At 34.8% G+C, this 12,694-nt stretch overlaps 1 protein-coding gene across 1 annotated transcript in view; it reads right to left on the bottom strand.

Annotated features, from left to right (window-relative positions):
* Positions 1–12,694, bottom strand: part of AMMECR1 (Alport syndrome, mental retardation, midface hypoplasia and elliptocytosis chromosomal region gene 1) — a 122,056-nt gene that overhangs the window by 22,883 nt on the left and 86,479 nt on the right. The window contains exon 4 of the mRNA XM_015567786.1: positions 6,812–6,926. Coding sequence (XP_015423272.1) covers positions 6,812–6,926 — 115 coding nt within the window. The remainder of the gene's footprint in view (positions 1–6,811; positions 6,927–12,694) is intronic.

Raw genomic sequence — 12,694 nt, 5'->3', positions numbered from 1 at the left:
ATAGAAATGTGTCTTTCTTTCTGTCCCTTTCAAGTGCCTACTGTCCTTGGGAATTGAGGACCCAGAGAGGATGTGAGTCCTTAGTATTCGCAGACATTTTGACAAGGGATGTCCTAATCTCATTTTGTTTGCTCATGATTGTTATCAATGCATATAACTTGCAACAATCTTTTATTTTTGTTCCTGAGTAAATCAGAAATACATGAAAAGTGACTTAATATATGTTCTGCTTTTCTCCACAGTTGAAATTTGTGGCTTTTTCATTATTGGGATGTCCATAGAGATCAACTTCTAGTATATCTAACAGATATAAAACACACATTTATAAAATTACTAGGCCTCTGATGCACGAAATTCATGCAAGGGGCTCAGCCCTTGCAGCTCCAACTTCATCCAGAAGGTCATCCAGAAGGATGTCCAGAAGGACATCTGGAAGGTCATTTGGCTGTCCTGCCTAATTAGCATATTATGCTTTTATTATTATAGATGCATATGTATATATGAAGCCTATATATCTAGATGTGTATATAAACTATATATAACCTATATATACATATAGTTATAACCTATATATAGATCTATATGTATCTATATGTACATAGATCTATATATATAGATGTATATGTGTGTGTGTATATAGGCTTCATATATATATCTATAGATATCTCTATAAGCTTCATATAGATATAGGCTGCATATATCTAGGAAATAGATAAATATATTTTAAAGGCAGGAATCTTAAGTTAGAAGAGAAGCAAAACATGGTATATATCATAGTTGGAGAAAATAAGTAAGAGGGTGGACAGAACATATACAATTAGAAGTCATTTCATTTAATGACTTCGTGAATCATGCTAACCATCTGCATGTGAATGGGAACTTTGTTTTCAGTGGTACATTAAGAGGAGCTAGAAAATGTAAATCTTTAAGGGAAGGAGGATGAAAAGCTGAACATGTACTTCTAAAATGTATGAGAGATAATAATGGCAGCCAATTTATTCGTTTCATCTGTTTACTCTCATGAAGGTTGTTACAAAAGCATGCTATTATTAGCTGCAAGTAAATACGTCAGAAATGGAGCTGTGATCGCTCAAGAGGTGTGTTTTGATGTTGGTTTTAAAGTGAAGTGCAGCTCTCCGAGTACCAGGACTCCAACAAGCTCACGTACAACGACAGATGCTTTGGTCCTTTAGGGGCAGAGCAAGACTATGGGATTGGGTTCTAGCTCTAAAATTCAGGGACAGATTTGACATCACACAAGAATCATGCTGGTCAGCCCCACCCAGCATGGGTTGATGCCATGTAAGTATTGAGTGTTAAAAAGGAATGATCTGTTTTAGGACCACAATGTTTTGCCCAAGTGACAGCAGTATATACAGGTGAGACATCAGAAAGTGCCCTATGATTTATAAAAATTTTATTAATCTATTGAAATATAATCTATTGGTCTACTTCAGAATATAGAAACTATTTCTTTCTCATGCCTTCAAAATGATCATGTTTCTAAACACTGAAATAAAAGATGGCTCACTATAGTTTAGAAAATACTTTATCTTCTGTCAGCAAATTGCTATAGGAGCTCCCAGAAGACCATTGGTAGGATACTTGCTATACAAACAAAAAGCTTATTCATTTATATCACCTTGAAGATGAACAGTTACAAGATAACACACCTAGAGTCACCCCTCAAATTAAACTCCAGCTACTGTGGTATCTTTCATTGGTTTTATATCCTTCTGGATCTTTAAAATTAAGAAACATAGCTCCCAAAGAGTGTAACTATACAAGTTCTAGGCTACATATCATGTTAGAGGACTCCAGCATGCTTCATGAGCTTTTCTTTGTTTCTAAAGTACCATGTCTGTCAATCATCTTGTCATTCAGAATTAAGAGAATGCTGTCAATTGAAGAACAGAGAACAATGCTAATAAATTTTTATGTTCAAACACAAGGCATATCACTTCAGATTTCTCCCTAGGGGAGCAATTTTCCTCCTTTGACAACCATTTTAGCCTCACAGGTAGACATTTCAATTTATCCGTTAATGATTTTTTTTCCTCCAAATCATTCACTTTTCATCCTTCTCATATCTACCACAGCAATTAAAGAGGTCATGATGCTATCAATAATCAGCCATTCTCAGAAGGGTGGGGCCACTATTCCAATTTGTCTTTAAATCCTTTTGTGAATGGTTTTGCTGTTGTCTAATGACTACCCAGGCTCCTTGAGAAGCTACCTGTAAACACTCATTTTAAATGCAGTAATTACTATTTTGAAGAAATATAACATATGGAGGCATTACTGATCATTCTGCCAATTCAACATTGACTTGAAATTACATCCACTTGTAAAACCATTTATCATATATTGTCAAATACAAGTATTCTAGCCTCTAAAACAAAGTCTGATATGAACCTTACTTTCCTACTAAGTGCCATTGTGATATTAGAGACATATTACCAAAAGAGAGTTCCAAAATAGGCTGGTTTTAAAACCTTGCATGAAGAAGAGAGTAAGATAGCAGACAGCCAACGCTGTGGCAGTTCACTTGTTTGCTGATCATTTGAAAATTAGGTGGCTATCACCACTGGTCACATCCCTCATCTTTATGACCATAGGGATGTCTGTCTTATCGAAGTTACCTACCACTATGCTTTGGGACTTTTAGACTTTGCCCTCGCTCTGCTTTGACCTGGGCATTTTCCTCCCTTTAATCAGGAATTCTGGTGAATTACAATTCACCAGAGGAGGTCAACTTTCAAACTGTACTTCCACCAGAAAAGCCCCATGTTAGAGGCTTCTGCTTATGTGAAACATACTCATTACTGATCTTTGACTTAAAATTCTCTATCAAAATTCTGTAATTGGCTCCTGTTTCTCCCTTTGGCATACTCATATATAGCACTTTGCATTTCAGGTTAAAATTAGATACTTATGATGAACACGATATTTCATTCTTAGAAGAAAAGTTGTAGCTATTTGACAGTGTGAAATTTCTCAAAATGAAATGTGTACTTTCATAATGTAGACAATTTCCTCATAAAGGAAATTTGCTATATAAATAACTAACTTATATACAAAGATAAACCATAAACAAAGACTTCCTCATAATTCTCTTTTTAATAGATTGTATATTCAATATAATCTGTTACATAAACAAATATGCAGATTTATAGATACAAAGATACGGAAAAATAATTGAAAGAAATATTCCAGTCCTAACCGGTTTGGCTCAGGGGATAGAGCGTCGGTCGGCCTGTGGACTGAAGGGTCCCGGGTTCCATTCTGGTCAAGGGCATGTACCTCAGTTGTGGGCACATCCCCAGTAGGGGTTGTGCAGGAGGCAACTGATCGACGTTGCTCTCTCATCGATGTTTCTAACTATCTATCCCTCTCCCTTCCTCTCTGTAAAAAATCAGTAAAATATATTTAAAAAAAGAAATATTCCAAAATGTTAAGAGTGGATATCTCAGAATGGTGTAATTATGAATGGCTTGCATTTCTTTTTTTATATTTTTTAATTTTATGTTTTCTTCAATAAATTAAAATTATTATAGTATTATGGAATATAGCTTTAAATGTCTATGCATTTGCATACATGCCTTTTTATTATGGTAAACTAAATATAAAATAAAATTTCAGTTTTAATAATTTTAAAGTATACAATTCAGTGGCATCAAGTATATACACAACATTGTACAACCATCACAACTATCCAGTTCCCGAACATTGTCATCACCCCAAATGGAAACCCTGTATCCATTAAGCAGCATTTCCCATTCACCCCTTCCCTCATCTCCTGGTAACCACTAATATGTAATTGATCTCTATGGATTTCCCATTCTGGATATTTCATAAAAATATAATAATACAGTATGTGGCCTTTTGTGTCTGGCTTCCTTCACTTAGCATAATGTTTTCAAGGTTCACTCACATTGTAGCATGTATCAGTACATCATTTCTTTTTATGGCTGAATAATATTAAATTGTATTGATATACCACATTTTGTTTATCCCTTAATCTGCTGATAGAGATTTGGGTTGTTTCCACCTTTTGGCTTTTGTGAATACTGATGCTATGAACATTCAAGTACAAGTTTTTGTTCCAAGATTCTGTGTTCATTTCTTTTGGGTATATACCTAGGAGTAGAATTTTATTGACATATACTTTGTTAAAAAATACCTTTAATTCAACTTTACCATTCTGTGTTTAAAGTAGCAATGCTTTTTTAGAATTATTAATGATAACTCTTATAACATCATTACAAAATAATACCATTCCATTATCAATCACTGACCATGGTACAGTTATTTTTGGTTGTTTTTTTTTTAACTCCAAATCACAGTAATTTTCACCCTTACTCTTTGGGAACAAATTTCTCTTATGCTAAAACACTTTAAGAACCAAAAAGTACATACTTTTCCTTTTAGCAAAGCCATTCTAGCAGTACCTAATTCACTTTCAAATGCTTACATATCTAAAGTACTAAATATATGTCTGTATATTTTGTTGATACTTTAACAGGAAAGCATCACCAAATAGACACCAATACTTAAGTCTTTATAACACTAAGTAGAAGCAATATATAGAATCTTCTAGACATTCAAACTGGCAGATAGTGACCAGAGAGGATAAATACACCCTGAAAGAGTACACCGTACCAATTTTAAGTGCTTAAACTCTCACCCTCCCAAAGTAAAGCTGATAACATCTCATGAACATAAAAACCCAATAATATCAAGGTTAATTTTAGCTGTAGACAATGCTTAAAGTGGACTAAAGAAGATGATGGTGGACTCTGTGTTCACCCATACCTATTTAACAACTGATGGATTCTCCCATTGTTCCTTCCCCACAAACACATGCACACACATTTATGCAATATACATTCATGCACATGCACACACATGCACGCCCGTGCACGTGCGCACACACACACCTGAACTACTATATTTCCAACTCGGTGGCTGCAATTAAGGGTAAAAGTGTTTTATAGCTCAGTCATCCCCTAGATATCAGGCTTTCCCCGTTATTATTCCCACCCTCACCACAACATAGCACCTTGAAATTCAAAAAGCAGAAAGAAAAATTTGTTAGAGAAGGAGTAGCCTTAAAACAGTAAACGAACCACCCAAACTGTAATTAAGGAATATGATTTGGGTTTATTAAAAATAAAGCAATGCAGAGCCCTGGCCAGGTGGATTAGTTGGCTGGAGTATTGTCCCTGTGCAACAAAAGGTTGTGGATTCAATTCCATGTCAGGGCATGTACCTAGGTTGTGGATTCTATACCTGGTCAGGATGCATATAGGAAGCAACCAATCAATGTTTCTCTCACATCAATATTTCTCTCTCCCTTTCTCTCTAAAAATCCATTAAAAAATCAGAATAGGATTTTTAAAAAGTACTGTGGAATATTTCTATAATATTGGTAGACTTCTCTTTAAGAAAGTTTCAAATAGGAACTATAAATTTATAGTGAACAATCAATTATGAATGTTTAATTACATAAAAGGCTTTACACATTCCAACTTTTCTAGGATCAATACTATCAATTACTTTTATTTTTTCCTTTACAAAAAAACTTAAGATGCTTTCATATTCTGATATTGCTCATAAAAACTCCTACAGCAAAACCCAGAAGGAACTCTTTCACCCTACTCTCTGCAGAATTTTTAAAATAGCTGTGACATAACAGCAATAATTTATATCATAGAAGTTTATTCAAATGAAGATTTATGAACTTTATAAATGTTTTATTTTGTATGTGGAAAAACTGAATGGCAGTGAAGGAAGTTGCCCAAAGTCTCACTAGGAATCAGGGAAAAGCAAAAAATGAAACTCAAATCCAATTAACTATCAAGACAGTGATCTGTCCACAAGGCAAAATATCTGTTACTATGGGGGATAGGCATTCTAAAAAGGCAGCAGAATTAAAACATGCTATATCATAATAATACAATCATATCACTTATGTGTGTAAGAAAATGCTATGTGTATCACCAAATTCCCAATGTTTTATTTTTATAGATTGTTTATTCTTATTTTTATTCACTTATTTCTTTGTGCTTTGTGTATATTTCTTTTCTCTCCTATTAGACTATAAGATGCTTTATAGTGTGGACCAAATTTTAGTACTTTTTTACATATAGCCCAGTGCCCTAAACACAGTAGGCATTCAATAATATGAGCATGTCTGTGTATAAAATTTCATAGACAGACACTTAACTATCTCTTCCCAAACACCAAAGCAAATCCAATTAACTATCAAGACAGTGATCTGTCCACAAGGCAAAATATCTGTTACTATGGGGGATAGGCATTCTAAAAAGGCAGTAGAATTAAAACATGCTATATCATAATAATACAATCATATCACTCATGTGTGTAAGAAAATGCTACATTTCCCCCAAGTAGTGTGTTATCCTAACTCTTTTGCTCCTTGATTCTTTGATGTATCCTCTGACCAATTAACTACGTGGTGGCTGTTATATCAAAGTGTACCAGGTTGTAAGGGGAGGAATAAATTCTAATCAGTCTTTCCTACTATTTATTAACAGCTTTTATGAAGTTATCTGGTGAAATAATAGGATAAAATTGAAGAGCAAATTCAATTTTGGATTAAAACAACACATAGTACTTTGCCTTAAAAAAATTCCTCATTGATCAGCTCTGAGGTCTATTTATCCATGTTACTCTCTAACTTCCCGATAATAAAGAATAGGCTGAAAGAGTTATTTTCTGGGCCTAATTTTAAAAAATCACTCACAAGTTACCTTCATTTCTCTTAAAAATTTTTCTATAGTCTTACCTCCCAGTCCAAATAATCACAAACATCTTCAAAGTTAGTGAGCAGAGACACTGAGCAGAAGAGCCGTGGCAGTTCATCCCTTGTCATTGGGGGAAATCGGCTATCTTTAAGGGCACTGTTGAAAACAAAGCAAATATTAAAGCAATCGCTAAATATGAGTGTTCCTAATTTCAAGTGCATATCATCATTTGAAAAAGGTAAGAGATAAAAAAATCATTAAGGTGCCAACCGCACCAATAATCTTCAAATATATTTAAAGGCCCCAAAGATTTTAGTTGTCATTTTTTTCATTCAATAGATTGTGTTTACTAGCCAATCCTGTGACCAATTTAATTGTAAAGAGTGAATGCTCACCCAGCTGGAGTGGCTCAGTGGTTGAACATCAACCTGTGAACCAGTAGATCATGGTTCAATACCCAGTCAGGGTACATGCCCAGGTTGCAGGCTTGATCCCAAGTGTGGGGCAGTGCAGGAGGCAGCTGATCAATGTTTCTCTCTCATCATTGATGTTTCTATCTCTTTCTCTCTCTCCCTTTCTCTCTGAAATCAATATAAAATATTTTTTAAATATATTTTATTGATTTTTTACAGAGAGGAAGGGAGAGAGATAGAGAGTTAGAAACATCGATGAGAGAGAAACATCGATCAGCTGCCTCCTGCACACCCCGCACCGGGGAAGTGCCCGCAACCCAGGTACATGCCCTTGACCGGAACCGAACCCGGGACCTTTCAGTCCGCAGGCCGACGCTCTATCCACTGAGCCAAACCGGTTTCGGCTAAAATATATTTTTTAAAAAGAGTGAATGCTCAGTCACATTTCCTGTACTGTCATTTCCTGGTGGACTTTCTTGTTACTTGTAGAATCTGAGAATGTTTTATTTTACTTTTGAGGAGAATAAAAACCAGACTAGTGGAAACTTGTGGGAAGACTTCTGGATCTAGTGCTAGTGGAAAAAAAAATATATGCATTTCATGTTATAAAGAAAGTTCATACTAGGTTGGCCAGTTATAGCATTCAGAGTTCAAAAAAATGATCAAAATTTCATTTTCTTCAAGCAAAAGAAACAAAAGAAAATGAAAAGAATCATGCAAATTTCAGACTAAAACTACTCACAAGGATTTCAGGCCCCCTATAAAGAATAATTCAATATATGGCTCAAAAATTATGAAACTACAGGAAATAAGTCTAATCTAGGAAATAAAAGTATGATTAGGAGACCATTAATCACATCAATGGATTTCTGAGTACATCAACTCTGATTGGATCCTGCAATCAAAGGTAGTATACCACAATGCCAAACTCTAGAGAACAACCACTATAAAGGACAAAAATGTGGGAAGATCACAATTCTTCCTGTAATAACAGAAAAGACAGAAAATACAGACACACAGACACACTCACACACACTCCAGGTGCTGTGAGTTCCTTGTACTTTTAAAAGAAACCACTTCCTGGTCAAGACAAACAAACATACCACTGATGGCATACTATATTAAATGGTACTGCTGGCCTTGGAGCCATTGATCCTCAAACATCTTATATAGCAGCTAGTCTTAAGCATGTTTTCATAGATAAATTCATATAGGTTACAAACTGTTTGGGTCATAACAAAGTCTTGTGGCCTTTAGAAATAATTTAATTCCTTTTTAAGTGACTTCCTTGTTGCTGGATATTTTTTTCCATTTTTCAATCCCTTCCTTCGCATTCTGAAACTCACCCACTGTATTGTCCAAATACATACCAATGTTTGTATTTTCAAATACATTTTGGTGGTCATTCTATACTGCTATATAGAGGGAAATGCTCATAGAAAGATTAGAGGTGCCCTATATAAAATAAATATGTTTTTTTCCGAGTCAAGGAGTCAAGATTAACCAAGAAAAGCAGGAAATCTATGAGAATCCATACTCTTAGTATGGCATTTCACTATTTTATAATTTAACAACATAAATTTCCTATGGTCTGGCTTCTTTTATTTTCCAATTGGCAAATAAAGTTTTAAAAAGTATTTTAGAGTTCTCATTCAAAGCCAAGATAAAGACATACTGGTATGTCTGTATAAATTCCACCTTTTCCTCACCAAAGCATATACACACACTGGAGAGAAGCTCTAAAACAAACTATAAGAATCCCATGCAAAAAGACCAAAAGGCAAATCACACTTTCAATTTCTCTGCTTATAAAAAGGCTTGCGCATTAGAATGATATAAAATGTATATTTTAGGGTTATTGCTTTTTTATTGTGGTAAAATATATAACATAAAATTTACCTTATTAATCATATTTAAGTGTACAGTTCGGTGAGATTAAGTACATTCACACTGTTGAGCGACACTCACCACTGTCCATCCCAAGAATTTTTTTCATCTTGCCCAACAGAAACATGATAGCCATTAAATACTAACTCCCCATTCCCCCTTACTCCCAGTCCCTGGCAAAAATGTAACTGAAATACACTTTCATAATTTCAAGTAATTATAGTAATATAGTCACTAATGTTTTAATATATAACAAGCTTTATTGAGATATAATTCACATATCATAAAATTCACCCCTTTAATGTACACAATTCAATGGTTTTTAGTATATTCACAGAGTTGTACAATTGTCACCATTATCCAATTTTAAAACATTTTCATTACACCCAAAAGAAAGCCCATGCCAATTAGCAGTCATTCCACATTCTCTTCTCCCCCCAGCTGTCAGAAACCATTAGTCTACTTTGTTTTTATGGATTTCTCTATTCTAGACATTTCATATAAGCAGAATCATAAAATATGTGGCCTTTGTTCGTCTGAATTTTTTCACACAGCGTAATGTTATTGCAGTTTCACTCATGTTGTAACACATATCAGTACTTCATCCTTTTTACTGCCTAATAATATTCAATTATCTGTATAAATCACATTTTGTTATCCACTTATCTGCTGATGGAAATTTGGCTTGTTTCCACTTAGGGGCTGCTATGAATAATGCTGCTATGAATAACCATTTTTTACTTTTTGTGTGGACATATGTTTTCATTTCTCTTGGGCAGATACATAGGAGTGGAATTGCTAGGTCATATGGTAACTTCATGTTTAACTTTTTCAGAAGCTACCAAACTGTTTCCCACAGTGGCTGTATCACTGTATCTTTCTACCAGCCATGTATAAGGATTCTTTTCAATGTCTCCACATCCTCGCCAATACTTGTTATGGTCTGCCTTTTTAATTATAGTGCTCGGCCTCCTTTAATGAAGAGTTTTTTTGTATCTAGCTCTAGCTTTCCATTAAAATACACATGCCATACAGTTAATTTCTCAATACTCTGAGGCAAGTTAACATTTTGTTTACTTTATTTTGTATCAAACCAACAAAAGGTAAATGATAGTTCAGTGCAATTCAAACTATTTCAAATTAAGGACATTTTCTAAAATCTAACTGAGGATCAGGCCAGCAATATTTCCTGGTTGCTCAATCATTCTGGACTTAAAAAAAAAGAATGTTCAGAACAAGGAGTAGATGGGAGAATGCCACATGGCTAATAAGGGAAACTGACAATCATGCCTCGCCATACCAAGACTCAAAAGTATTAAATTCAAAACTCTGTAATAGTGAAGGTACATTAGTCATGATGGAAACACTCTGCCTTTATAGAGACACCAGAACAAGACTTTTAATTCTTATATTTTTCATCAACTCTAAGTAACTTCATTAAACTCATGAGCATAGGAAAATTCCAAAAGGTAGGAAGCCCTCAACATCTCTAAATGCAAATTCCTAGGGAGAGAAACTAGCAATGAAAGCCTAGCAAGGATTTAAAGAATTATGAAAAAGCCGAAACCGGCAGCTGGTCGATGTTTCTCTCTCATGGATGTTTCTAACTCTCTATCTCTCTCCTTTCCTCTCTGTGAAAACTCAATAAAATATATTTTAAAAAAAATAAAGGATTATGAAAAAGATGAAAAATGCAGGTGGAAACTGACCTCAGAGCTGCTATGCTGATGTGGATAGCTAATAAACAAGATTCAGTTTCCCTCAGCCCCGCTCTCTTATATATAGAACATGCAGTGTGGAGGGTGAGCCTTTAGGGAGGCCATGCAGTCCAGAGTTGGATAGTGGATTATTCAAGGTGACCTAGCTAGTTAGTGACACAGGTGGGGATACAACCCAGATTCTTGACTGAAGTCTAAAATTCTTTCTAGTATCTATACTTTAGTTTCCACCTTTGAATAGATTATACATTTTTTAAAATATTAAAATTAAATGCTTGCCTTACTTGGCAATTTTGATCTCATACCTGCAATGCCTCTGCCTAAAAAAGATAAATAACAATTTAAAAGCATTCATTAGTAGCCAAAGGGTAAATAGAGCCAGACTTCCTGTCTACTAGAAATATGCAGGAGCAAAAAAAGTATTTTAAAATATTAATGCTGTCCATGGAAAGCATTTTATACCAAAGTAGAGTCTGCCAATTTAAATTCTAGGCAGTCTAAGGAACTGACAAATAATGAAATCCTGTAGTAAATTCGTACAAAGTTCTCTTTGCTACAATAGGAAGCCAATTTCTAATGTTTGAATATTGCTATGGAAAAAAATAAAAACCTCTTATATACAAAACCAGCTGGCTGCTTCATCACCCATATGATGGATGGGTAGGTTTAAACAACTATTTAATTCGCATACCAAATTCAAATATATTCAATTCAAATTGGCACCTTCCCAAGAATATATTTCTCCTAATTGAGAAGCAGTCTTAACATCTGTCAAAGTTAATATCTAATGTTAAATAGCACTTTAATGAAAATGAACATTTTTAAAAAAGGAATTAAGAGTTTGGCTATGAAAGAATCAAAGTGTTTGTGACAGTGCCTAGAAACTGTGAGAGAGAAAAAAACACAGCTGAAAAGAGACAAAACCTTAGATATTACAAGGCTCATCATAAACAATATAGCATGCAACAGAAAAGATTTAAATGAATCTAGCTAGCTAGCCATTCCCTCCCTCATTCATTCATTCCTTCGATTTCTAAAACACTAAGGACCTTAATCAGTTACCCAGTGGAAAGTTACCAAACTGAGAAAGGCTCCATATTATAGGCAATCATTTTTCAGGACAAGGAAGTAATTAAAATCAAAATTAAAAATCCCTGTTTGGATAGGTGAAGAAAAGCAAATCAAGCATACATTAGTCTGAAAAAACACACAGTTTTTCATGAGGGGTTTCAATCATTTAGATATTCTGCCATTCCTCACCAGAGCTACTGGGACAGAGTGCACATGTGGCATGTGTGAACTCCAGAAACTTTAGAGTACTAGAATTATCCATAAACTTTCTTTCACATTAAGTAGCAATTTTCGCTTCCCCACTATTAAAGAAAATAACAGGCATAAAACAGAACATAAAAAAGTGACTATTCATCAAATCTGAGGGTAGAGAGGAGTGACAAAAGACACGATTATGGTTAAGGGCAAATGAACCTTATTTTGGTGAGGGCTGTGACACAAAAGGAAATTTCCCATCATTAAGCCTTATGTAAAATGTTATTTAATTGGGAGATATTTTTCCCTTTAGAATAATACAACCCGTTTACTGTTCAATGAACATTAACAGTTATTAATTTAAATATATCTACACTAATAAAAGAGAAAAATGGTAATTGGCTTACGACGCTACCCTTTTCATTGGCTAATCAGGGCTATATGCAAATTAACTGCCAAGTAAGATTGGCAGTTAACTGCCAACTAAGATTGGTAGTTAACTGCCAACAAGATTGTGGTTAATTTGCATATGTAGGCACAATGCAGGGAGGCGAAAGGGAAAGCAGGAAGAAGCCCCCTGCCACTGACAGTGATCAGAAACCCAGGGGGGAGCTAAGAGCTGGGGGGCAGGGCAAAGGTG

Source organism: Myotis davidii, unplaced genomic scaffold, assembly GCF_000327345.1.
Source record: "Myotis davidii unplaced genomic scaffold, ASM32734v1 scaffold1383, whole genome shotgun sequence".
In the NCBI taxonomy this organism is placed as follows: domain Eukaryota; kingdom Metazoa; phylum Chordata; class Mammalia; order Chiroptera; family Vespertilionidae; genus Myotis; species Myotis davidii.
Note: the sequence above shows the minus strand (reverse complement) of the source record. Positions and strands in the feature narration are given on the sequence as shown.